This window comes from Panulirus ornatus, chromosome 4 (genome assembly GCF_036320965.1).
Source record: "Panulirus ornatus isolate Po-2019 chromosome 4, ASM3632096v1, whole genome shotgun sequence".
Classification (NCBI taxonomy): Eukaryota; Metazoa; Arthropoda; class Malacostraca; order Decapoda; family Palinuridae; genus Panulirus; species Panulirus ornatus.
The window spans coordinates 17,524,254-17,550,257 of record NC_092227.1 but is presented as its reverse complement, the minus strand read 5'-3'; the positions used below and the strand labels follow the sequence as shown (position 1 = coordinate 17,550,257).

General features: G+C 39.6%; 1 protein-coding gene across 7 annotated transcripts in view; it reads right to left on the bottom strand.

The window, feature by feature from the left end:
- Positions 1–232: 232 nt before the first annotated feature.
- Positions 233–26,004, bottom strand: part of Argl (Argininosuccinate lyase) — a 245,540-nt gene continuing 219,768 nt past the window's right edge. For all 7 annotated transcript variants that reach the window (XM_071693764.1, XM_071693774.1, XM_071693805.1 and 4 more), the window contains one exon: positions 233–4,382. In XM_071693764.1, the coding sequence (XP_071549865.1) occupies positions 4,205–4,382 (178 nt within the window). In that variant the 3' untranslated portion in view covers positions 233–4,204. The remainder of the gene's footprint in view (positions 4,383–26,004) is intronic.

The window sequence follows — 26,004 nt, the reverse complement described above, 5'->3', positions numbered from 1 at the left end:
TGAGTATCATACATCTTAATAAACCATGTCATGAGTTAATCATTTTTCATCATAAGGAAGTCTTGAGTATCATACATCTTAATAAATCATGTCATGAGTTAATCATTTTTCATCATAAGGCTCATACTTGAAGTAAATATCAAAGGTCACATTTCATCACCCTTCCACAGGCTTACAGGTATACTGTATACCCAATAAAAGACAAACACAGAGGATAAAAAAAACAAAGTACTTGCTTAATATGAGTCTAATCTGAATTACATACTACAAATCTTTGCTTCTACACAAAATTTGGTAGTCAGAAAATCCAATATCTGAATTAGTATCAAATACAAACCAAGATCAAATATTGTTATAAGATGATGCCTTTCATGTTTTAAATGCAGAGCTCTAATTTTGCACTTGGTATTATCAGATATACGATGTGCATCCATAATATGAGTTGAAAAAGCTCCACTCCAAGTAAAGGTGTTACGATGTTAATCATTATGGTATGCTTAGAGCACTCAGAACACATGTAATGAACTCATTCACCGAATTCACTGAACCTTCTAGCTTATAAATGTGGAAAACTATGAAAGTATGAAAAACTCAATATACCCAGTTTTCAATTCATTATAAAAATAGCAGTCTCAGGGCACATCAGATTTCCCAGAAAAGGCCTTCAAACATCAAGTCTACCATAATTAGTAATGAAAACAAACAAATAATGAGACAGACTTTGAAAATCTACTGTAATTATTCAAGCTGCTCTCTTTAACCACCTTCTAAGTAACCTGCACTTATAATGAAATATATCTAGACCTTACTCACAGACATTTCTCATAACATGGTTCATAACTCACCATTAAAACATAGTTATTCCTTGCATTTCAGTGCAACAAGTACATTGAACATCAGCTCATTTGTCATCTATGTACAGGGTTGTTAGCATTGGTTAGAGAAGCTGTATACTTAACTATAAGGTTGAAAATCAATAAAATCATGGAAAGACATTCATCTTGCATATTTTTCAATGTTCTTATAAAAGTCATACAATAGGAGTGATTTTGAAGATGAATACCACATTTCTAACATTCACTAAGTAAGCATATGGTACACCTCAGTAACCAGAGGACTGCAGGGCGAACTACTCAATATATAATCACCAATAAATAGTTCTTGCACCTGAGTTTAATCTTCCCCATGTTACAATATGTTCTTTTCTGAATCTCAGAGAATCAATATTATGCAGAGGACATTCCTGTTGCCCAGAAAATAACAAACATAAAATAATGAAAAATCCAATATCATAAAAATCCCAAAAAATTAATTCAGGTTTTCAGGTGTGGGATACCTAAACTGGGCAGCCTGCAAAACTAGGCCATCCTTGCTATCTCCTCTTTGATATCACTTACATCACTCAAACTTGTGAGTGAAAAAAAAAACTAAACATGTCTTACGAAGAGAGAGGCTGAAATGGTCAGGACATACGTAGAGAATGAGTGAGAAAAGGTTGATAAGGAGGATATAAGTGTCAAAAGTAGATGGAACAAGGAAACCAAACTGGGGATGGAAGTATGAAGTTAACAAAATTTTGAGCAATCAGGGTATTGAGATAGGCCTTGCTAGATGCTGCAGTTGAGAAAGTATTCTTTGGAGACTCTAACCATTTCGCAGTTCTTGTGGGGATGAAGATCACAGAGAAACAGAGGTACAGTGTAAAGAAGAATGGAGAGGTAAAAGTATTAGCAACCAAAATGATGAATCAGAAAAAATATAAGGAGGGTGACCAAAAGTTTAGAAAGATGTGCAGTAAATGCAGGGATGCAATCATGTGTGAATAAGGTGTTTAAAATGCTCAGAGAAATATCACTGAGGATGTAGAATTAGTAGTTGGATACAAGGCCACGAGATATAGGAAGAGACATGGCTTACTGGTTGCATAAGAAATTGGATAGTAGTCCGGATATGTGATGGGCAGATAGTAGTAATGTATGGTGAATCATCACCATGGTTACCTAATACTAGTGGTGTCCTCTAGGGATCCATGCTTGGGGTTATACCTTTCATTATTCATATTAATTATATTGATGTAAGGCTGAATAATTGTATCCAAATTTGCAGATGACGCTAAGATCAGTAATTCCATATTAACTAAAGACAGGCTAAAATTACAGGAGAATTTAGATAAAATTGCAAATGGCAAATGCCATTTAGAGTCAAATAAATGTCAGCTGTTATAGGTAGGAAACCTCTACAAAAATTTTGATTATAAGCTTATGGGCCTCAAGTTATAGGACACCCCTAGTGTCATCAATATCAAATTCACCTAGAATTGTAATGAAGCTGCCAAGAAAGCAAATAGGATGGTAAGATTTATTAACAGAAACTTTACACACAAAAGCTAGGATGTGATATTTCTGCTATACCTACATCTAGCTAGAACATCTTGAATATGTTGTGCAGTTTTGGGCTCCCAACTTCAGCAAGGATATTCTTAAGCTGGAAGCAAGTGGTGCAGTGAAAAGCAACTAAAATGATTCTTTGAATAACAAACCACATGAGGACATATTTCTAGAATTATATTTGTTTTCCCTAAGCAAGAGGTATTTCCAAGGCAAATCAATAGAACGGTCTAAAATACTTGAAGGATTTACCATCAATATCAAAAATTTCTTTACAGTTGGGCCAGCATTACCAACAAAGGAAATGGACTAAAGCTTAGTGGTCGACAAGTTAATCTGGACTCTACCAAATATTTCTTTGCCAATGAGATTATTGTGAAAAAAGCTCAGAAAATATTGCTCAGTGCACTGATTAACCCATGTCATCTGCTTTGAGACAATAAGTCAGAATCATTGTATCATTCTTCAACTGAAGGAATAATACAGAAATGGTAACTCAAAGAGGCTGGAGCGTAAGTTTATCCTTACTACTGTCTTTATAAAAAAAGTAAGAGATGCATGTAACTGGTGATGGAATGCATGACATATGTTCATTCTACTTTATGACTTACCTATAAAAATTTCCCTTGGGCTTATCAATTGTGCAAATTATCTTTTTTCTACCTGTTGTCCATCCAGCATGTTGCCGAAGGGAGTGAAGACTAGGCAGAGAGCCTTTCCTTTGCTATTCTATTCTTCTACTGCTTTTAAGGGGACTGCTTTTTTTTTTCTTCTTCTTTAAGGCCAAACCACCTCACTTGGACCCTGGGTCTGTGTGGTCTCTCTCTCTCTCTCTCTCTCTCTCTCTCTCTCTCTCCTATGCCTGATGCATGAAGGAAAAATAATCATACATGATAACTGCCACAAGTTTGCTTCTCAACACCTAAATCTTAAACTCTAGGAGTACAAAACTCAGTATAAAGAACTGGCTGGTCTGATACCTTCAGCAAAGCAGGATACCTTAACTGCAGTTATAGCAAGGTAAATAAGGACCTCTACTTATGATTGGCAAGTATAGAGTCCACATCAATTAAAAAGTTGATAAACAATGTGTCTGGCAATTCAACTAACAGGACATACAATGTGTTTCTGTAATTTGTTAGAAAATACATGAAAACATGAATGTTTTTGCATTCATTGCAGGTGAGGCATATATGCCCCAGTAAGTTTTTCCTGTAAACTCAATAATTCTTTCCTGTTCATTGCAGCCTACAATGGCATCCCACACATTTTCTTGAAGCAGTGTTAATCTTGGATAATAACAGATACTCCTAATGAAAATTATTTGTAACATTTATGACCACAACCTTTACATCAATATCACAGAGCTCACTATACATGGCTAAAGATACTCCTGGGGTGCATCATACGCCTGGCAGTCAAGAAGGATATATTTAAGGATACATATCACATTAACATGGTTTCTCACCAGGTTGAGTTGTATAGAGTTTTCTTTTATTTCATAAATTATACACTAGTTATTCACAATGGTGTTAAAAACTTACGGAAATATCTTTTTCAAATATTTCTGAATATCCAGCTCTTACATTGTCCCTATATATTTAGACTACCATAGTGAAGGGACTAATCTGAGCTAATTACCCAGGTATTGAGATAAACTACATCATCCTAAAACAAAACAACAGTGCTACCAGAGGTATTAACATCGGGCAAAAATTTGCTATAATCATAATTTCTTTCAATACTGTTCAGTTCTTATCTACTACTGCGTTCATAACAATCATATACAATAAATGTGCCAAGTTATCCTTCAAGTTCTATTCAGTGCCAACCTCATGAAGTTTGTTTGGAGTCAGTGTAAAAGTACTGAGGAAGTCTTCTACTGTGGCTATCTGTGTATTCACACTATCAAGTGAAGTTCCACCAGTTGCTGTATACTGCTCAACACTGTGTTCAAAATTCCATAGAGATGATACATCCTCCGTAAAGAGGGGACTGAAAAAATCAAACCATATTAAATAATCTTTCCTGGTAAAGCAGGGAATTAAAAAATCAAAACCACCTAAAAACTAAGTTGATTGTTTGAAAAAAGATATATTTTTCAATCCATACATCACTTTTTGATATTCTTTTTCCACAATCTAGCCTAAAAACATAACTGCACAGCAACACTTTACATACATCAATGGGTAAAGGGAGACTCTCTTTTCATAGCAATGCAACAGATGAAATAATCTGCTCTAAATATATAGGAAAAATATGGTTCTTGAAGTATGAAAAAAAATTCTCTTCTAAAGACAGAGAACTAGCTAACAGGGGTCAAATCTGTTATTTCCATAAAAATGGGTATGTCTGCCTTGAGCATGTTACAGTCAAGATTCAAGAAATGTTCATTTTTGAAAGGGTAGAGGGATAAGAGGGATAAGTTTATTAAAGGATGCTTATAGGGATATGCCTATGGTAGAATAATTGTTTTTCAAAATCAAATGGAGTTCTATGAGCAGTAGAAAGTATACCAATGCAAAGAGAGAGGAGTTTGTTTACACAGATGCAAGAACCATACAGTGTGGAACACCTCCAGGACTATAACCTTAGATGGAAGTGCAGTTAATGTAGGGATGCAGTCATGTATGAATGAGGTGTTTAAAATGTTTAGAAAAATACTATTAATGGTTGTAGAATTAGTAGTTGGATAAAAGGTCGTGAGATATTGGAATAAAAAGGGCAATGTATGGTGGATGGAAGAGATTTGAAATGCTGTGGAAGACAAGAAAAAGGGATATGGTAGATTGCTTGATAATTGGAAGTTCAGCAAAAGATGAGGGAAGAACATAAAATATGTAAGTGGAATGTTAAGAAACTAAATGAGGAAAGTAGAGAAAATGTAGAGGAAGATTTTGGAATAAAGTTAGGAGAAACATTTCAGGATAATTGGGCTGATAAGAGGCACTTGGATGGCTTTGTAGCGAGATAGTGCAAATGACTGGGAGATGTATAAAAGAAAGAGGCAGGAGGTCAAGAGAAAGGTGCAAGCAGTGAAAAAGAGGGCAAATGAGAGTTGGGGTGAGAGAGTATCATTAAATATGAGGGAGAATAAAAAGATGTTTTGGAAGGAGGTAAATAAAGTGCGTAAGACAAGGGAACAAATGGGAACTTCAGTGAAGGGGCCAAATGGGGAGGTAATAACAAGTAGTGGTGATGTGAGAAGGAGATGGAGTGAGTATTTTGATGGTTTGTTGAATGTGTTTGATGATAGAGTGGCAGATATTGGGTGTTTTGGTCGAGGTGGTGTGCAAAGTGAGAGGGTTAGAGAGAATAATTTGGTAAACAGAGAAGAGGTGGTAAAAGCTTTGTGGTGGATGAAAGCGGGCAAGGCAGCAGGTTTGGATGGTATTGCAGTGGAATTTATTAAAAAAGGGGGTGACTGTATTGTTGACTGGTTGGTAAGGTTATGTAATGTATGTATGTCTCATGGCAAGGTGCCCGAGGATTAGTAGAATGCTTGCATAGTGCCATTGTACAATGGCAAAGGAGATAAAGGCGAGTGCTCAAATTACAGAGGTATAAGTTTGTTGAGTATTCCTGGGAAATTATATGGGAAGGTATTGATTGAGAGGGTGAAGGCATGTACAGAGCATCAGATTGAGGAAGAGCAGTGTGGTTTCAGAAGTGGTAGAGGATGTGTGGATCAGGTGTTTGCTTTGAAGAACGTATGTGAGAAATACTTAGAAAAGCAAATGGATTTGTATGTAGCATTTATGGATCTGGAGAAGGCATATGATAGAGCTGATAGAGATGCTCTGTGGAAGGTGTTAAGAATATATGGTGTGGGAGGTAAGTTGTAGAAGCAGTGAAACGTTTTTATCGAGGATGTAAGGCATGTGTACGAGTAGGAAGAGAGGAAAGTGATTGATTCTCGGTAAATGTCGGTTTGTGGCAGGGATGCGTGATGTCTCCATGGTTGTTTAATTTGTTTATTGATGGGGGTTGTTAGGGAGTTGAATGCAAGAGTTTTGGAAAGAGGGGCAAGTATGCAGTCTGTTGTGGATTAGAGAGCTTGGGAAGTGAGTCAGTTGTTGTTCGCTGATGATACAGCGCTGGTGACTGATTCGGGTGAGAAACTGCAGAAGCTGATGACCGAGTTTGGTAAATTGTGTGAAAGAAGAAAGCTGCGAGTAAATGTGATATAAGAGCAGGGTTTTTAGGTACATTAGGGTTGAGGGACAAGTCAATTGGGAGGTAAGTTTGAATGGAGAGAAACTGGAGGAAGTAAAGTGTTTTAGATATCTGGGAGTGGATTTGGCAGTGGATGGAACCATGGAAGCGGAAGTGCGTCATAGGGTGGGGGAGGGGGCAAAAGTTCTGTGGTCATTGAAAAATGTGTGTATGGCAAAAATGTTACCTTGGAAAGCAAAAATGGGTATATTTAAAGGAAGAGTGATTCCGACAATGTTATATGGTTGTGAGGCATAGGCTATAGATAGAGTTGTGCAGAGGAGGGTGGATTGCAGGAAATGAGATGTTTGAGGACAATATGTGGTGTGAGGTGGTTTGATCGAGTAAGAAATGAAAGGGTAAGAGAGATGTGTGGTAATAAATAGAGTGTGGTTGAGAGAGCAGAATAGGGTGTTTTGAAATGGTTTGGACACATGGAGAGAATGAGTGAGGAAAGGTTGACAAAGAGGATATATGTGTCAGAGGTGGAGGGAACGAGGAGAAGTGGGAGACCAAATTGGAGGTGGAAAGATTGAGTGAAAAAGATTTTGAGTGATCGGGGCCTGAACATGCAGGAGGGTGAAAGGCATGCAAGGAATAGAGTGGATTGGAACGATGTGGTTTACCGGGGTCGACATGCTGTCAATGGATTGAATCAGGGCATGTGAAGTGTCTGGGGTAAACCATGGAAAGTTTTGTGGGGCCTTGATGTGGAAAAGGAGCAGTGATTTCGGTGCATTATACATGATCGCTAGAGACTGAGTATGAACAAATGTGGCCTTTGTTGTCTTTCCCTAATGCTACTTCGCGCACATGTGGGGGGAGGGGGTTGTCATTTCATGAGTGGCAGGGTGGTGACGGGAATGAATAAGGGCAGACAGTATGAATTATGTACATGTGTATATATGTATATGTCTGTGTGTATATATATATGCATACGTTGAGACGTGTAGATATGTATACGTGCGTGTGTGGACGTGTATGCATATACATGTGTATGTGGGTGGGTTGGGCCATTCTTTCGTCTGCTTCCTTGCGCTACCTCGCTAACGCGGGAGACAGCGACAAAGTATAATAAATATAAATAGAAATAAATTAAGAAATCATATAGGATACTTATCTATATATCATACCTTGTCGCTGTCTCTAGCTGTCATGTGTAATGCACTGAAATCACAGCTCCCTTTCCACATTCAGGCACCATAAATACTTTCCATGGTTTGCTCCAGATGCTTCACATGCTCTGGTTCAATCCATTGGCAGCACATCAACCCTGATATACCATATCATTCCAATTCACCCTATTCCTGGCATGCCTGTCACCCTCCTGTATGTTCAGGCCCTGATCGCTCAAAATCTTCTTCACTCCATCCTTCCACCTCCAATTTGGTCTCCAACTTTCCTATGACACAACTTTCCTATGACACATACATCCTCTTTGCCAATCTTTCCTCATTCATTCTTTCCATATGACCAAACCATTTCAATACACCCTCTTCTGCTCTCTCATCCACACTCTTTTTATGACACATCTCTCTTACCCTTTCATTACTTCCTCGATCAAACCACCTCACACCAAATATTGTCCTCAAACATCTCACCTCCACATCCACCCTCCTCAGCACAACCCTATCTATAGCTCATGCCTCACAACCATATGATATTGTTGGAACCACTATTACTTCAAACATACCCATTTTTGCTCTTCGAGATAACGTTCTCTCCCTCCACACATTCTTCAATGCTCCCAGAACCTTCGCCCCCTCCCCCACACTGTGACTCACTTCCACTTCCATAGTTCCATCTACTGCTAAATCCACTCCCAGATATCTAAAACACTTCACTTCCTCCAGTTTTTCTCCATTCAAACTTACCTCCTAATTGACTTGTCCCTCAACCCTACTGAACCTAGTAACCTTGCTCTTATTCACATTTACTCTAAGCTTTCCTCTTTCACACACTTTACCAAACTCAGTCACCAGCTTCTGCAGTTTCTCACCTGAATCAGCCACCAGTTTTTCATCATCATCAGTGAACAACAACTGACTCACTTCCCAAGCCCTCTCATCCACAACAGACTTCATACTTGCCCCTCTCTCCAAAACTCTTGCATTCACCTCCCTAACTACCCCAACCATAAACAAATCAAACAATCATGGAGACATCATGCACCCCTACCACAAACCAACATTCAATGGGAACCAATCACTTTCCTCTCTTCCTCTACTTGTACACATGCCTTACATCCTTGATAAAAACTTTTCAATGCTTCTAGCAACTTACCTCCCACACCTTATACTCTTAATACCTTCCACAAAGCATCTTTACCAACTCTATCATATGCCTTCTCCAGATCCATAAATGCTACATACAAATCCATCTGTTTTCCTAAGTATTTCTCACATACATTCTTCAAAGCAAACACCTGATCCACACATCCTCTACCACTTCTGAAACCACACTGATCTTCCCCAATCTGATGCTCTGTACATGCCTTCACCTTCTCAATCAATACCCTCCCATATAATTTACCAGGAATACTCAACAAACTTATACTCTGTAATTTGAGAACTCACCTTTAACCCCTTTACCTTTATACAGTGGTACTATGCATGCATTTTGCCAATCCTCAGGCACTTGACCATGAACCATACATACATTAAATAACCTAACCAACCAGTCAACAATACAGTCACCCCCTTTTTTAATAAATTCCACTGCAATACCATCCAAAACCCACCACCTTGCCAGCTTTCATTGTCCACAAGGCTTTCACTACCTCTTCTCTGTTTACCAAATCATTCTCCCTTACCCTCTCACTTCACCCACCACCTCAACCAAAACACCCTTTATCTGCCACTCTATCATCAAACACATTCAACAAACCTTCAAAATACTCACTACATCTCCCTCTCACTTCACCGCTACTTGTTACTACCTCCCCATGAGCCCCCTTCACTGATGTTCCCATTTGATTTCTTGTCTTTGGCACTTTATTTACATCCTTCCAAAACATCTTTTTATTCTCCCTAAAATTCAATGATACTCTCTCACCCCAACTCTCATTTTCCCTCTTTTTCACCCATTTGCACCTTTCTCTTGACCTCTTGCCTCTTTCTTTTATACATCTCCCAGTCATTTGCACTATTTCCCAGCAAAAATCGTCCAAATGCCTCTCTCTTCTGTTTCGCTAACAGTCTTACTTTGTCGTCCCTCCACTCACTACCCTTCCTAATCTGCTCACCTCCCACCTTTCTCATGCCACGAGCATCTTTTGCGCAAGCCATCAACACTACTTGTTATTATCTCCCCATTAGCCCCCTTCACCGATGTTCCCATTTGATTTCTTGTCTTACGCACTTTATCTACATCCTTCCAAAGCATCTTTTTCTTCTCCCTAAAATTCAATGATACTCTCTCACCCCAACTCTCATTTCCCCTCTTTTTCACCTACTGCACCTTTCTCTTGACCTCCTGCCTCTTTCTTTCATACCTCTCCCAGTCATTTGCACTATCTCCCTGAAAAAATCATCCAAATGCCTCTCTCTACTCTCTCAATAACAATCTTACTATTTCATCCCTCCAGTCATTACCCTTTCTAATCCGCTCACCTCCCACCTTTCTCATGCCACAAGCATCTTTTGCGCAAGCCATCACTACTTCCCTAAATCCACCCCATTCCTCCCCCACTCCCCTTATGTCATTTGCTCTCACCTTTTTCCATTCCCCACTCAATCTCTCCTGGTACTTCCTCACACAAGTCTCCTTTCCAAGCTCACTTACTCTCACCACTCTCTTCAACCCAACATTCTCTCTTCTTTCCTGAAAACCTCTACAAGTCTTCACCTTCGCCTTCACAAGGTAATGATCAGATATCCCTCCAGTTACCCCTCTCAGCATATTACCATCCAAAATTCTCTCTTTCATAAGCTTATCAATTAACACGTGATCCAATAATGCTCTCTTGCCATCTCTCCTGCTTACATACGTATACTTATGTGTATCTCTCTTTTAAACCTGGTATTCCCAATCACTAGTCCTTTTTCAGCACACAAATCTACAATCTCTTCACCATTTCCATTCACAACACTGAACACTCCATGTATGCCAATTATACCCTCAAATGCCACATTACTCACCTTTGCATTCAAATCACCCATCACTATAACCCGGTCTCGTGCATCAAAGCTGCTAACACACTTACTCAGCTGCTCGAATATAGGAATCTAATAGGTTTTATATGCATGACCTCTTTTCTCTGTAACCACGTTATTTCTTACATAATTTTTTCTCTGAAGGAAGTCATCCATTTGCTTTCTGATAACCTTTTCTCATACCTAAAGCCCAAACTTGTTAGGGAGGCCAGTCTATATTTCAGTGCCTCCTCCCAGTCTTCCTTCTTAAAGATAGGTAAATAAGTACCGTATAATATTTGCCCTCTTCCACTCCCTTGGCACTTTAACTTTTTCAACTGACATCTTGAAGAACATTTCAGGTAGTTTGTCAAGTGCATCTGTATACATTTTTGGTCTCCCACTTCTCATTCCCTCCACCTCTGACACATATATCCTCTTTGTCAATCTTTCCTCACTCTTTCTCTCCATGTGACCAAACCATTTCAATACACTCTCTTCTGCTCTCTCAACCACACTCTTTTTATTATCACACATCTCTCTTACCCTTTCATTACTTACTCGATCAAACCACCTCACACCACATATTGTCTTCAAACATCTCATTTCCAACACACCCACCCCTCACTACACAACTCTATCTATAGCCCATGCCTCGCAACCATATAACACTGTTGAAACTACTATTCTTTCAAACATATCCATTTTTGCTTTCCGAGATAATGTTCTCGCCTTCCACACATTTTTCAACACTCTAAGAACTTTTGCCCCTACCCCATCCTGTGACTCACTTCCACTTCCATGGTTCTGTCCGCTGCCAAATTCACTCCCAGATATCTAAAACACTTCACTTCCTCCAGTTTTTCTCCATTCAAACTTACCTCCCAACTGACTTGTCCCTCAACCCTAATGCACCTAATAACCTTGCTCTTATTCACATTTACTCTCAGGTTTCTTCTTTCACTCATTTTACCAAACTCAGTCACCAGCTTCTGTAGTTTCTCACCTGAATCAGCCACCAGTGCTGTATCATCAGCGAACAGCAACTGACTCACTTCCCAAGCCCTCTCATCCACAACAGACTGCATACTTGCCCCTCTCTCCAAAACTCTTGCATTCACCTCCCTAACAACCCAAACCATAAACAAATTAAACAACCATGGAGACACCATGCAGCCCTGCCACAAACTGACATTCATTGAGAACCAATCACTTTCCTCTCTTCCTATTCGTACGCATACCTTACATCCTCACAAGATATTTCAGTATTTTCCAAGATCTCTTCCCCATTTTTACATCAACAGTGTTTGAGCAATAGTGTTTTTTACTTTTGAAGTTGTCAATCAAATCTTCACATATCTTTAAATCATTCTCAACAAATCTTCCCTCTGGATCCCTTAGAGTAATCATCTGCTCTTTTATCATTTGAGGATAATTACTGCAGGGTCTATGTTTTGACAATGGCCAACAGTTTTTGTCTAGATGCCAAAAGGTATCTCTACATACCAATAAAAACCATCTTCAAATTCTAATGTACAGGTGCACTTCATTGGCATGGCCTTAGTATGCAAGCTCATATGCCATATGTTAATTAGCAGTTAATTAAGGATAGACTTTGGGGCACCATGTCTTCTTTGGGGCAGAGATGAGATGAGGGTGGATGAGTCACCAAAAGTTAAGAAAATGTGTAATAAGCCAAGCATGTGCAGCACACCACGTTTAAGTATCTACTGCAACAAATATGGTAAATTTGTCAAAGTTTTTGTTTTTCTCTGGATTTTTCCTTTTAAATGATTCAATAAAACTGAAATATATTTCTAATTATCTTTGAAAATCTACAAATACCATCTTCTACACTCTAAGAGATTCTGTAAGGGAACACATTGATAAATTTCATAAAGTTAATGAGTTAACAAACTACTCCTGATGAAATCATGGAAAAGTTTAGGTTTAGTCCATGTCTTGTCCACAATATTCTTCTTAAGAATTTCCTGTTCCTGAGAGTAATTGCCCATTTGTAATCATATATCTATACTCTACTGGGAGGGAGTTTTACAGTTGTGGGGCCCCATCTCTTGACACTTCTCTACTGTCATATAACTTTCTAAACTTTTGTATAGTCTATACTTAACATTTCCTCATTCATTTCATTCCATTCATTCATCACCCTAATACCAGTATAAAAGTACTTTTTATCTCTTTCAATTTGTTTCTGGCTTAATATCATGTTACGTTTGTTCTATCCCAATATTCTTTCAGTACACATTTCTGATCACTGCCACATGTCATAGTCAGGGAGCAATAACTGTCTCTGACGTTAAATTGGAATCCAGGGATTTTCTCGACAAAATCAGATCTACAACCTAAGTTGTTTCAAAACTTAAAAGATCAGGTAAACTCTCACTCTTCTTTCTTCTGAGATGGGCAACTTTAAAGACTCTGGCCTTTCCCTGTAAATCAGGTTTCTTAATACTGGTATTAATCTTTGTGAGCAACAAACTCTGGATTTTCTCTATTAACTCTTCATAGTTCTTAGGTGCAGTCACCAAACTTGTCAAGCTTATTGTAGCTTGTCTTTTGAAGGACATGAACAGCTTCATCAATATTCTCTTATCCATGATATCCCCTTATCCAAGAACTTGAATGTAATTCCAAAATTATTGAGAGGTAAGGGATGATGTTTCCAAAGTCTCTCACACACAGATTTCTGCAGCTTATTTTTAGCTAGATGATATTCATACCAAACTCTTCATTCATTGTGACCAACCCTAGTAACTTTACACTGACCTGTGTAGAAGTTCATTACTCACATTTCAAAGCTACTCTGCTTTCTGTTCAGGTCCTATTGTAAGATGATGCAAGCCTCCTTGCAAACATAATCAGGAAGGAGTTCAATCTTTTTCAAGCACAAAATGTGCACATACCAAGAACAAAAATTCTAGAGCAGAACCTGTGACATGCAATAACTGAATTCAAGAAGGCTCCCTGATATGTGCCCTCTATTCCCCTCTACTAAGATAATCTTCTATCCATCGAATAGTCAACCCACATTCCTGTCTAAAGATCCAGTCTCTTTACCAGCCTCCTATGTAGTATAGTGTCAAATGCTTTCTGGCACTACAGATACAGAAAATTCATTTAGACCTCTCTAGTAGAAATCTAATAGGTTCATTTCAAATAACTTCCTTTTCTTAAAACCATGGTCTCTCATCTACGTAGAGTCTCTTTTTCAGGAATCATCCATCTTTATGCTAATCATTTTTATTAGTACCTTACAACCTAGTAATCAGACTTGCACAGGTTTCCAGGCTTCAGTGCTTCCTCACAGTGTCTCTTCTTAAGACAGGTATGGCATTTGCACTGTTACACTCCCTTGGCACATTAACCATTTTTCAATGACATCATGAATAACATTTCATGGGGTTTGTCAAAGAGTATCTGCACATATTTTCAGTACATAAAGAGAATTTTCATCATGACTATGACCCTATATAGAAGACCTGTTGGTATTTTGTTTATGTCCTCCCTAGGTATTTCAAAAGCTTTTCAGAATTTCATCCTATTCTATCTCTATTCTATCTATAGTATCTTCCATTGTGAAATGCTTCTGAACTTGTCAATCAGGTCCTTGCAGCATCCTCTGAATTCCTTACCCTGATTAGCTGCACTTTAACAAACAATTTACTCATTTGGATTTCCCTCACCTTATCAACAATGTACTTTTCAAAGTTTTTCTGTTCTTCCATTATGCTCATTTCTTGCACCTTTTTTTTTTTTTTTTTTTTTGCTTTGTCGCTGTCTCCCGCGTTTGCGAGGTAGCGCAAGGAAACAGATGAAAGAAATGGCCCAACCCACCCCCATACACATGTATATACATATGTCCACACACGCAAATATACATACCTACACAGCTTTCCATGGTTTACCCCAGACTCTTCACATGCCCTGATTCAATCCACTGACAGCACTTCAACCCCGGTATACCACATCGATCCAACTCACTCTATTCCTTGCCCTCCTTTCACCCTCCTGCATGTTCAGGCCCCGATCACACAAAATCTTTTTCACTCCATCTTTCCACCTCCAATTTGGTCTCCCACTTCTCCTCGTTCCCTCCACCTCCGACACATATATCCTCTTGGTCAATCTTTCCTCACTCATTCTCTCCATGTGCCCAGACCATTTCAAAACACCCTCTTCTGCTCTCTCAACCACGCTCTTTTTATTTCCACACATCTCTCTTACCCTTACGTTACTTTCTCGATCAAACCACCTCACACCACACATTGTCCTCAAACATCTCATTTCCAGCACATCCATCCTCCTGCGCACAACTCTATCCATAGCCCATGCCTCGCAACCATACAACATTGTTGGAACCACTATTCCTTCAAACATACCCATTTTTGCTTTCCGAGATAATGTTCTCGACTTCCACACATTCTTCAAGGCTCCCAGGATTTTCGCCCCCTCCCCCACCCTATGATCCACTTCTGCTTCCATGGTTCCATCCGCTGCCAGATCCACTCCCAGATATCTAAAACACTTTACTTCCTCCAGTTTTTCTCCATTCAAACTTACCTCCCAATTGACTTGACCCTCAACCCTACTGTACCTAATAACCTTGTTCTTATTCACATTTACTCTTAACTTTCTTCTTTCACACACTTTACCAAACTCAGTCACCAGCTTCTGCAGTTTCTCACATGAATCAGCCACCAGCGCTGTATCATCAGAGAACAACAACTGACTCACTTCCCAAGCTCTCTCATCCCCAACAGACTTCATCCTTGCCCCTCTTTCCAAAACTCTTGCATTTACCTCCCTAACAACCCCATCCATAAACAAATTAAACAACCATGAAACATCACACACCCCTGCTGCAAACCTACATTTACTGAGAACCAATCACTTTCCTCTCTTCCTACACGTACACATGCCTTACATCCTCGATAAAAACTTTTCACTGCTTCTAACAACTTGCCTCTCACACCATATATTCTTAATACCTTCCACAGAGCATCTCTATCAACTCTATCATAAGCCTTCTCCAGATCCATAAATGCTACATACAAATCCATTTGCTTTTCTAAGTATTTCTCACATACATTCTTCAAAGCAAACACCTGGTCCACACATCCTCTACCACTTCTGAAACCACACTGCTCTTCCCCAATCTGATGCTCTGTACATGCCTTCACCCTCTCAATCAATACCCTTCCATATAATTTACCAGGAATACCCTATATATGCTGGTTGACTGGAATGCCACCTATATCTTCCTTACAGTAAACTGTGAAGCTCCTTTGCTTTTTGACATCTTTTACAGAACCACTCTGTCTTACTTGATCTTCCCTCTGTATTTGAGACTAAAAGGACCCTTGTCTCTACTCTTTCACAGTAAATTTCACAGAATCTGCTACTATAATGTCCAAGCTCCTGGTTACTGAAATCCATTTGCCGAGTTCTGTGTAATTTCTATGATCATATCTCCCCTTCAAAGCTTGTCTCCTCTCTGCTCATTTGCACTCTCATTTCCCATATGATAAAAAAGGATTACTTGATCTTTTTTTCCAACTGGTGTATCATGGGGTGATATTCTCAATTTCCATGCTCCTATGTGTGAAGATAAGATCCTGTATTTACAGACTGTACCTCTAATCTGGTGCTATGTGGTCAGGCAAGTTTTGAATCTGCCGCCATTAGTAGATCTGCCACCAGGGCAGTGCTGTTAGCAGTGCTAAGGTGCCAAAATCTGATTACACTGTAGCCAAGCTAATCAACAGTCCTGTTAATCTCTTGTATTCATGTTTTTTTTTGTTTTGTTTTTTTTCTTTGCTGAAAATGAAAGTTAGAAAAGTTTAAAGTTTCAGGAAACTTTGAAAGGTACCAGGAGTACAGAATTAGACAGTGCACTTGTAAAGCTGTTTAAGCTCCAACACAATGAAAGTGAAAGCATTTCTGGGGAGATGCTTATCGAGCAGGCCAAAGTTTTTCATACAGAAGTAAAGCTAAACTATGACTGAATATTTGCAAGGATGATTACACAAGTTTAAATAGAGGCATGGAATGTCAGCACTCAGTGTGTGCAGAAAAAAGCGTAGCACTGACACAGAACCTTGTAGTTTAAGGTCATGTTAAAAGAATTAAAAAAGCTCCAATTCTCTATTATACAACCAACAGCAATGCGTACAGGGATAGAGAGAGTGTACGAGCAGGGTGCCTTGATGATAACGGTAAAACAACAATAGTAACAAGAGTTGACCAAAGCCAACTACCAGCTTATGGTTGCTCGTTACATTAACTACTTGTCACAAAGCTGTGACAAAGTCTGTGGATAAATTTGCACAGTTAGTGGCAGCGGAAAACTTAGCCCCAGAACAAGTGTATAATGCTAACAAATTTGCCCTGTATTAACACTGTATGCCACGAAATACTCTTGCCCAAGGTAATGAGGAGTCTCCATCTGGGGATACTTTTGATATCAACTGATGTAACAATAAAAACCTTGTTTGAAAGATTTGATGGCTGTATTATTTCCTATCTTAAACCTTGTTCTACCTTTGATAACAGCAATATCTAACTGGAATGACCTGGCAAGACTAGGGGTCAGGAATATGTTTACATAGGGGGTTCCCTTAGGGGTCCATTTCTGTTTTCTGGCATTTTCTGTGGTCCGGTAATGACCAGGTCCTTCTCACCCAAGTGGGTTCAATGATATGTTGGTAAGGAAAATTTTACAATATACAGTTACACTTTTCAGACCTTTTCTATCCATGACTCTCCATCTCTATAATCTAAATTCTCCAAGTGGCTCACTTATAATTGAAATCTATTACTAATATATATCTGAGTAGTTTATCTTTTACTGCTTAAAGTACTATCTTGACTGTTCCCTCAGTGTTATCATTTCATACCTACTCTGGTTCACCAAGATTCTTTATGACACCAACATTCAAATCTTTTCTACAGTTACCTTTCCTGTTCTGAATTGCTTGAATGGACCATCCTCTTGCATTTCTTAAGGATTAAGGCTGTCTCTTATCACTAAGACCATCCTACCCCTACTTTGTACTCTCTTTCCTTCCTTGCTATCCTTCATTCCTCTGGACAGAGCATGTGAGACCTTATCACTTCAACAAAATTGTTTCCACAACTCTAACATCAGGTGCATTTTTCCTAATATGACCCCTAACTTACAGCTCTTTACCAACAAATAACTACTAGTCATCTGCATTTGTATATATTACTTTTAGTCCAGTCTTACATTTCTATCACATAATTTCTGACCTCTCTTGGTAAAGAAACATCTGTTCATCCTCCAGCCTCATTTGGATTCTCCTCTTTTTTTGCCTTCTGATAGTATTCCTTGCTTTTCTCTTTCTTTTCCTTTGGTCTACCTTTGTGCTATTTCCTGAGGGGTGGGGTGGCATCAGGAATGGTTGACGGCAAGCAAGTATGAATATGTACATGTATATATATGTAACAAGTGAAGAGTGGAGGGTTCTCAAAACGATTGCAAGAAAGCAATCAGATGACTTTATCTAGAGGAGGGGTTTCCAAAGTGAAACAAACCATGGTTTTAAGGGAACGGAGATCGTTTGTGACTAATCTCTTAAAGTTTTACAAGAGAGCGAGCTCAGTTCTGGACTAAAGGGAAAGCTGGGTGGAATGTCTGTATCTGGAATGATAGAAGGCATTTGAAACAGTGCCATATATGAGGATGATTAAGAACCTGGGTTACCAAGCAGGAGTAAAGAAGGAAACTCCTATGATGGATAGAAGATTATCACAATGGGAGGACACATAGGAGGCATGTTTGAGGAGCCTTTTCCACATGGGTTTTGGTAACTAGTAGGATGGCAGAGGATTCAGTTCTCTGACTATTGTTCTTTCTGACCTATACTAAAGACTTACCTGAAGGTATTCAATCCTACCCAAGTATGTTTATAGATGATGCATAGGTCATAAGGGAAGTAAAGAGCGAGGAGGAATGCATTAGCTTATGAGGAACCGAAATAGACTCCAAAGATGGTCTGGAACATGGTTGATGAAATTCAGCTTAAGTTAATGCAGAGTAATGAGGACAAGACAAAGGAAGAAATGAGCATCAGGATTCCGTTTGTCAGAAGGATGTAGGAGTCGACATCGTCCCTAACTCATCTCCAGAGCCCCATATCAGGAGAATAGTAAAGGAGACAAACTGTCGGCAGGCTAATTTCAAAACAGCTTCCAAGTATATGGAAAAGGAAATATCAAGCATGTTATTCTTAGCATACGTAAGGCCAAAACTAGATTATGCTTTTCAGACATCACTTATAAGCCTTTGGCTAGGATCAAGTGTATATTTGGTCAATGTACCTAAAGAAGTGGAAAGAGCTCACAGAAAAGATCCTGAGGAGGGCAACAAAAATGGTACCGGAATTAAGAAACTGAAGTTACTGGGAAAGGCTGCAGGCATTAAATTCACTCTTTTTGGAAAAGAGAAGACTGATGGGTGACATGGTCACAAAGCCTATGAAAGAGACTGATGATGTGGTCAGAGGACAGTTCTTTGAGAGATGCAGGGACAGAATAACTAGAGGACATAACATGAAATTAAGCAAGAAACATTAAAAAGGATGTAAAGAAATACTTTTATAGTGTAAGAATGGAGGATAAATGGAAGATATTGACTGAGGACATGGTTAATGCAGACACCATACAAAAATTTGAGAAGCAGTATGATAGCAAGGAGTTTTCAGAGGAATACAAAACTCCCTCTCCTTACAGAACAAATTAATAATTACACTACTCCGGTTCAGTTACATAAATATGTAACACACCAACTTTACAGGCTGTCTAAATCTCCTTGTAAGTTAATGCACTCCTTTTCCATTTCTACAGCCCTTATTACCTTGGTATCAACTGCAAAAATGTTTAGGTAGGACTCTAATCTTACAGGCAAGTTATCTACAGAGGTCAAGAAGAGTAATGGTAGTAGGACAGAACCCTATAGCATGCTGCTGGTAACTTCAACCCATTTTCAGAAAGTTCCCAACAAGCATCCATTGTTCCCTTCCACTAAAAAACTAGGCTCAAACCCTTTAGCAGGCCACTGGTGACTTCAATCCCTTTCAAGAAAGCTCCCATGCTAGGCATCCGTTGTCCCTTTCCACTAAGATTATCTTCCATCCATTAAAGTATCTACCTCTCATTTCAACCTGATCCACTTTGTTTATCAGCCTCCTTCATGGAACAATGCTAAATGCTTTCTGGCAGTCCAGATGTAGATAATCTAACCAGCCTTCTCTTTTGTCTACAACATAGCTCACTTCATAGAAGGTTCATAACACATGATCTCCTTCCGCTAAAACCATATTCTCTCTAATTAAAGTAGTTTATCCTCTGCAGGAAGTCATCCATTGTCTTCTGATGGTGAAATTTCATCAGAACTATGCGCTTTATTGGGGTAAAAAATCCCTTGCATTCTATTTATGTATTTTACAGATATTTCAGTGTTTTACAATAACTCCCATTTCATTTCACTGCTATTAGGGCTATAGTTTCTTCCACCTTGAAGACATTTATGAACTTGTCATTCACTTACACATCCTTACATCACCTTCTGTACCTCTCCCCTGTGACTCCTTTAGTTCAATTGGCTGTCCTAATCTGATGATTTACTGCTCATGAATTTATGGAAAAATATTAAAGTATTTCCTGCCTCTTCCACAACATTATTTTCAAAGTTTCTCCGTTCTTCCTTCTTTTCCTACTACACTCAATTCTTGTTCTATAATACTTTATAAATGCTGAATGACTGGAGTGCTACCTTTATTTTCGCTGCAATAAACAGAAAAGTCCCTTTGCTTTTCAATATCTTTTATGAAACCACTCCTCCCTCTTTCTTAACCTGACCTGTTTTTCAGTCTAATTGTACCCACGTTCCTACTTCTCCAATGTAAAGTTCACAGGTCCTTCCACCATACTGCCCTGGTTTCTGACTGCTGAACTTTATTTTTCAGTGCATGTTACCATTAAAACTGTTGACTTCTGTTTAGTTTCCACAATAATATCTCCTCTTGGAGTCTGGTCTCATCTCAGCTTTCTTAACATCCCTATTTACCACACAATCAGATGATCAGTTTTCCATATTAAATTAGTGTATCATATACAATATTCTCAATTTCCATGCTAGTATTTGTGACCTTAAGGTCTAGTAATGATGGTGTGTCAGTCCTTCTGAAACTAGTGTCTTCATTTACATGCTGATACTGGTACTTTTCCTGTATACACTCTAAGAACTTGTGTTTCAACAGGTCTCTGTCACCATGAGAATCCAAATTTCCCATGTCTGTCTTTTTTATTTTGAAATCCCTCATTTTTACAATGGCATCACTGAGAAGTGCATGTCCTATTGCTTCATGAACCATACTAACTATTTCATCATTATCAATGCATATTCTTTTTCTAGATTGTTAAATTCCTTAGAGAATTACATTATTTCAATGCTATGCACCTCTTTCCTGCTGTTACCCTTCTAATTATCTATTGTCTGAATAAGGATAAAATGGATTTTTCTTACAACTCAACTTACAACTTACAACTCAAACAATATCTGATGCCTTTCTCTAATTATTTATTTATATTTTTTCTTATCACCCCTGGGGATAGGGGAGAAAGAATATTTCCCATGCATTCCCCGCATGACGTAGAAGGCGACTAAAGGGGACGGGAGTGGGGGCTAGAAACACACCCCTCCTTGTATTTTAACTTTTTAAAAGGGGAAACAGAAGAAGGAGTCATGCGAGGAGTGCTCATCCTCCTAGAAGGCTCAGATTGGGGTGTCTAAATGTGTGTGGATGTAACCAAGATGACAAAAAAATGAGAGCTAGGTAGTTTTTTTTTTTTTTTTTTTGCTTTGTCGCTGTCTCCCGCGTTTGCGAGGTAGCGCAATGAAACAGATGAAAGAAATGGCCCAACCCACCCCCATACACATGTATATACATACATCCACACACGCAAATATACATACCTACACAGCTTTCCATGGTTTACCCCAGACGCTTCACGTGCCTTGATTCAATCCACTGACAGCACGTCAACCCCGGTATACCACATCACTCCAATTCACTCTATTCCTTGCCCTCCTTTCACCCTCCTGCATGTTCAGGCCCCGATCACACAAAATCTTTTTCACTCCATCTTTCCACCTCCAATTTGGTCTCCCTCCTCTCCTCGTTCCCTCCACCTCCGACACATATATCCTCTTGGTCAATCTTTCCTCACTCATTCTCTCCATGTGACCAAACCATTTCAAAACACCCTCTTCTGCTCTCTCAACCATGCTCTTTTTATTTCCACACATCTCTCTTACCCTTACGTTACTTACTCGATCAAACCACCTCACACCACACATTGTCCTCAAACATCTCATTTCCAGCATATCCATCCTCCTGCGCACAACTCTATCCATAGTCCACGCCTCGCAACCATACAACATTGTTGGAACCACTATTCCTTCAAACATACCCATTTTTGCTTTCCGAGATAATGTTCTCGACTTCCACACATTTTTCAAGGCTCCCAGAATTTTCGCCCCCTCCCCCACCCTATGATCAACTTCCGCTTCCATGTTTCCATCCACTGCCAGATCCACTCCCAGATATCTAAAACACTTCACTTCCTCCAGTTTTTCTCCATTCAAACTCACCTCCCAATTGACTTGACCCTCAACCCTACTGTACCTAATAACCTTGCTCTTATTCACATTTACTCTTAACTTTCTTCTTTCACACACTTTACCAAACTCAGTCACCAGCTTCTGCAGTTTCTCACATGAATCAGCCACCAGTGCTGTATCATCAGCGAACAACAACTGACTCACTTCCCAAGCTCTCTCATCCCCAACAGACTTCATACTTGCCCCTCTTTTCAAAACTCTTGCATTTACCTCCCTAACAACCCCATCCATAAACAAATTAAACAACCATGGAGACATCACACACCCCTGCCGCAAACCTACATTCACTGAGAACCAATCACTTTCCTCTCTTCCTACACGTACACATGCCTTACATCCTCGATAAAAACTTTTCACTGCTTCTAACAACTTGCCTCCCACACCATATATTCTTAATACCTTCCACAGAGCACCTCTATCAACTCTATCATATGCCTTCTCCAGATCAATAAATCATTTTTTTTTTTTTATCATACTTTGTCGCTGTCTCCCGCGTTTGCGAGGTAGTGCAAGGAAACAGACGAAAGAAAATAAATGCTACATACAAAGAGCGTGGTTGAGAGAGCAGAAGAGGGTGTTTTGAAGTGGTTTGGGCACATGGAGAGAATGAGTGAGGAAAGATTGACCAAGAGGATATATGTGTCGGAGGTGGAGGGAACGAGGAGAAGAGGGAGACCAAATTGGAGGTGGAAAGATGGAGTGAAAAAGATTTTGTGTGATCGGGGCCTGAACATGCAGGAGGGTGAAAGGAGGGCAAGGAATAGAGTGAACTGGAGCGATGTGGTATACCGGGGTTGACGTGCTGTCAGTGGATTGAATCAAGGCATGTGAAGCGTCTGGGGTAAACCATGGAAAGCTGTGTAGGTATGTATATTTGCGTGTGTGGACGTATGTATATACATGTGTATGGGGGGGGGTTGGGCCATTTCTTTCGTCTGTTTCCTTGCGCTACCTCGCAAATGCGGGAGACAGCGACAAAGTATAAAAAAAAAAAAAAAAAAAAAAAAAAAAATCCATTTGCTCTTCTAAGTATTTCTCACATACATTCTTCAAAGCAAACACCTGATCCACACATCCTCTACCACTTCTGAAACCACACTGCTCTTCCCCAATCTGATGCTCTGTACATGCCTTCACCCTCTCAATCAATACCCTCCCATATAATTTGCCAGGAATACTCAACAAACTTATACCTCTGTAATTTGAGCACTCACTCTTATCCCCTTTGCCTTTGTACAATGGCACTATGCACGCATTCCGCCAATCCTCAGGCACCTCACCATGAGTCATACATATATTAAATAACCTTACCAACCAGTCAACAATACAGTCACCCCCTTTTTTAATAAATTCCACTGCAATACCATCCAAACCTGCTGCCTTGCCGGCTTTCATCTTCCGCAAAGCTTTTACTACCTCTTCTCTGTTTACCAAATCATTTTCCCTAACCCTCGCACTTTGCACACCACCTCGACCAAAACACCCTATATCTGCCACTCTATCATCAAACACATTCAACGAACCTTCAAAATACTCACTCCATCTCCTTCTCACATCACCACTACTTGTTATCACCTCCCCATTTGCGCCCTTCACTGAAGTTCCCATTTGCTCCCTTGTCTTACGCACTTTATTTACCTCCTTCCAGAACATCTTTTTATTCTCCCTAAAATTTAATGATACTCTCTCACCCCAACTCCCATTTGCCCTTTTTTTCACCTCTTGCACCTTTCTCTTGACCTCCTGTCTCTTTCTTTTATACGTCTCCCACTCAATTTCATTTTTTCCCTGCAAAAATCGTCCAAATGCCTCTCTCTTCTCTTTCACTAATATTCTTACTTCTTCATCCCACCACTCACTACCCTTTCTAATCAACCCACCTCCCACTCTTCTCATGCCACAAGCATCTTTTGCGCAATCCATCACTGATTCCCTAAATACATCCCATTCCTCCACCACTCCCCTTACTTCCATTGTTCTCACCTTTTTCCATTCTGTACTCAGTCTCTCCTGGTACTTCCTCACACAAGTCTCCTTCCCAAGCTCACTTACTCTCACCACCCTCTTCACCCCAACATTCACTCTTCTTTTCTGGAAACCCATACAAATCTTCACCTTAGCCTCCACAAGATAATGATCAGACATCCCTCCAGTTGCACCTCTCAGCACATTAACATCCAAAAGTCTCCCTTTCGCGCGCCTGTCAGTTAACATGTAATCCAATAATGCTCTCTGGCCATCTCTCCTACTTACATAAGTATACTTATGTATATCTCGCTTTTTAAACCAGGTATTCCCAATCATCAGTCCTTTTTCCGCACATAAATCTATAAGCTCTTCACCATTTCCATTTACAACACTGAACACCCCATGTATACCAATTATTCCCTCAACTGCCACATTACTCACCTTTGCATTCAAATCACCCAACACTATAACCCGGTCTCGTGCATCAAAACCACTAACACACTCATTCAGCTGCTCCCAAAACACTTGCCTCTCATGATCTTTCTTCTCATGCCCAGGTGCATATGCACCAATAATCACCCATCTCTCTCCATCAACTTTCAGTTTTACCCATATTAATCGAGAATTTACTTTCTTACATTCTATCACATACTTCCACAACTCCTGTTTCAGGAGTACTGCTACTCCTTCCCTTGCTCTTGTCCTCTCACTAACCCCTGACTTTACTCCCAAGACATTCCCAAACCACTCTTCCCCTTTACTCTTGAGCTTCGTTTCACTCAGAGCCAAAACATCCAGGTTCCTTTCCTCAAACATACTACCTATCTCACCTTTTTTCACATCTTGGTTACATCCACACACATTTAGGCACCCCAATCTGAGCCTTCGAGGAGGATGAGCACTCCCCGCGTGACTCCTTCTTCTGTTTCCCATTTTTAGAAAGTTAAAAAAAATACAAGGAGAGGAGAGCTAGGTAGTATGTTGGAGAAAAGGAAACTGGATGTTTTGGCTCTGAGTAAAACGAAGCTCAGAGGTAAAGGGGAAGAGTGGTTTGGGAATGTCTTGGGAGTAAAGTCAGGGGTTGGTTAGAGGACAAGAGCAATGGAAGGAGTAGCACTACTCCTGAAGCAGGAATTGTGGGAGTATGTGATAGAGTTTAAGAAAGTAAACTCTAGATTGATATGGGTAAAACTGAAAGTGGATGGAGAGAGATGGGTGATTACTGGTGCCTATGCACCTAGTCATGAGAAGAAAAATCATGAGAGGCAAGTGTTTTGGGAGGAGCTGAGTGAGTGTATTAGCAGCTTTGACGCGAGACCGAGTTATAGTGATGGGTGATTTGAATGGAAAGGTGAGTAATGTGGCAGTTGAGGATATAATTGGTGTACATGAAGCGTTCAGTGTTGTAAATGGAAATGGTGAAGAGCTCGTAGATTTGTGTGCTGAAAAAGGACTGGTGACTGGGAATACCTGGTATAAACTTTGTATTAACTTTCTAAAATGGGAAACAGAAGAAGGAGTCACGCGGGGAGTGCTCATCCTCCTCGAAGGCTCAGAGTGGGGTGCCTAAATGTGT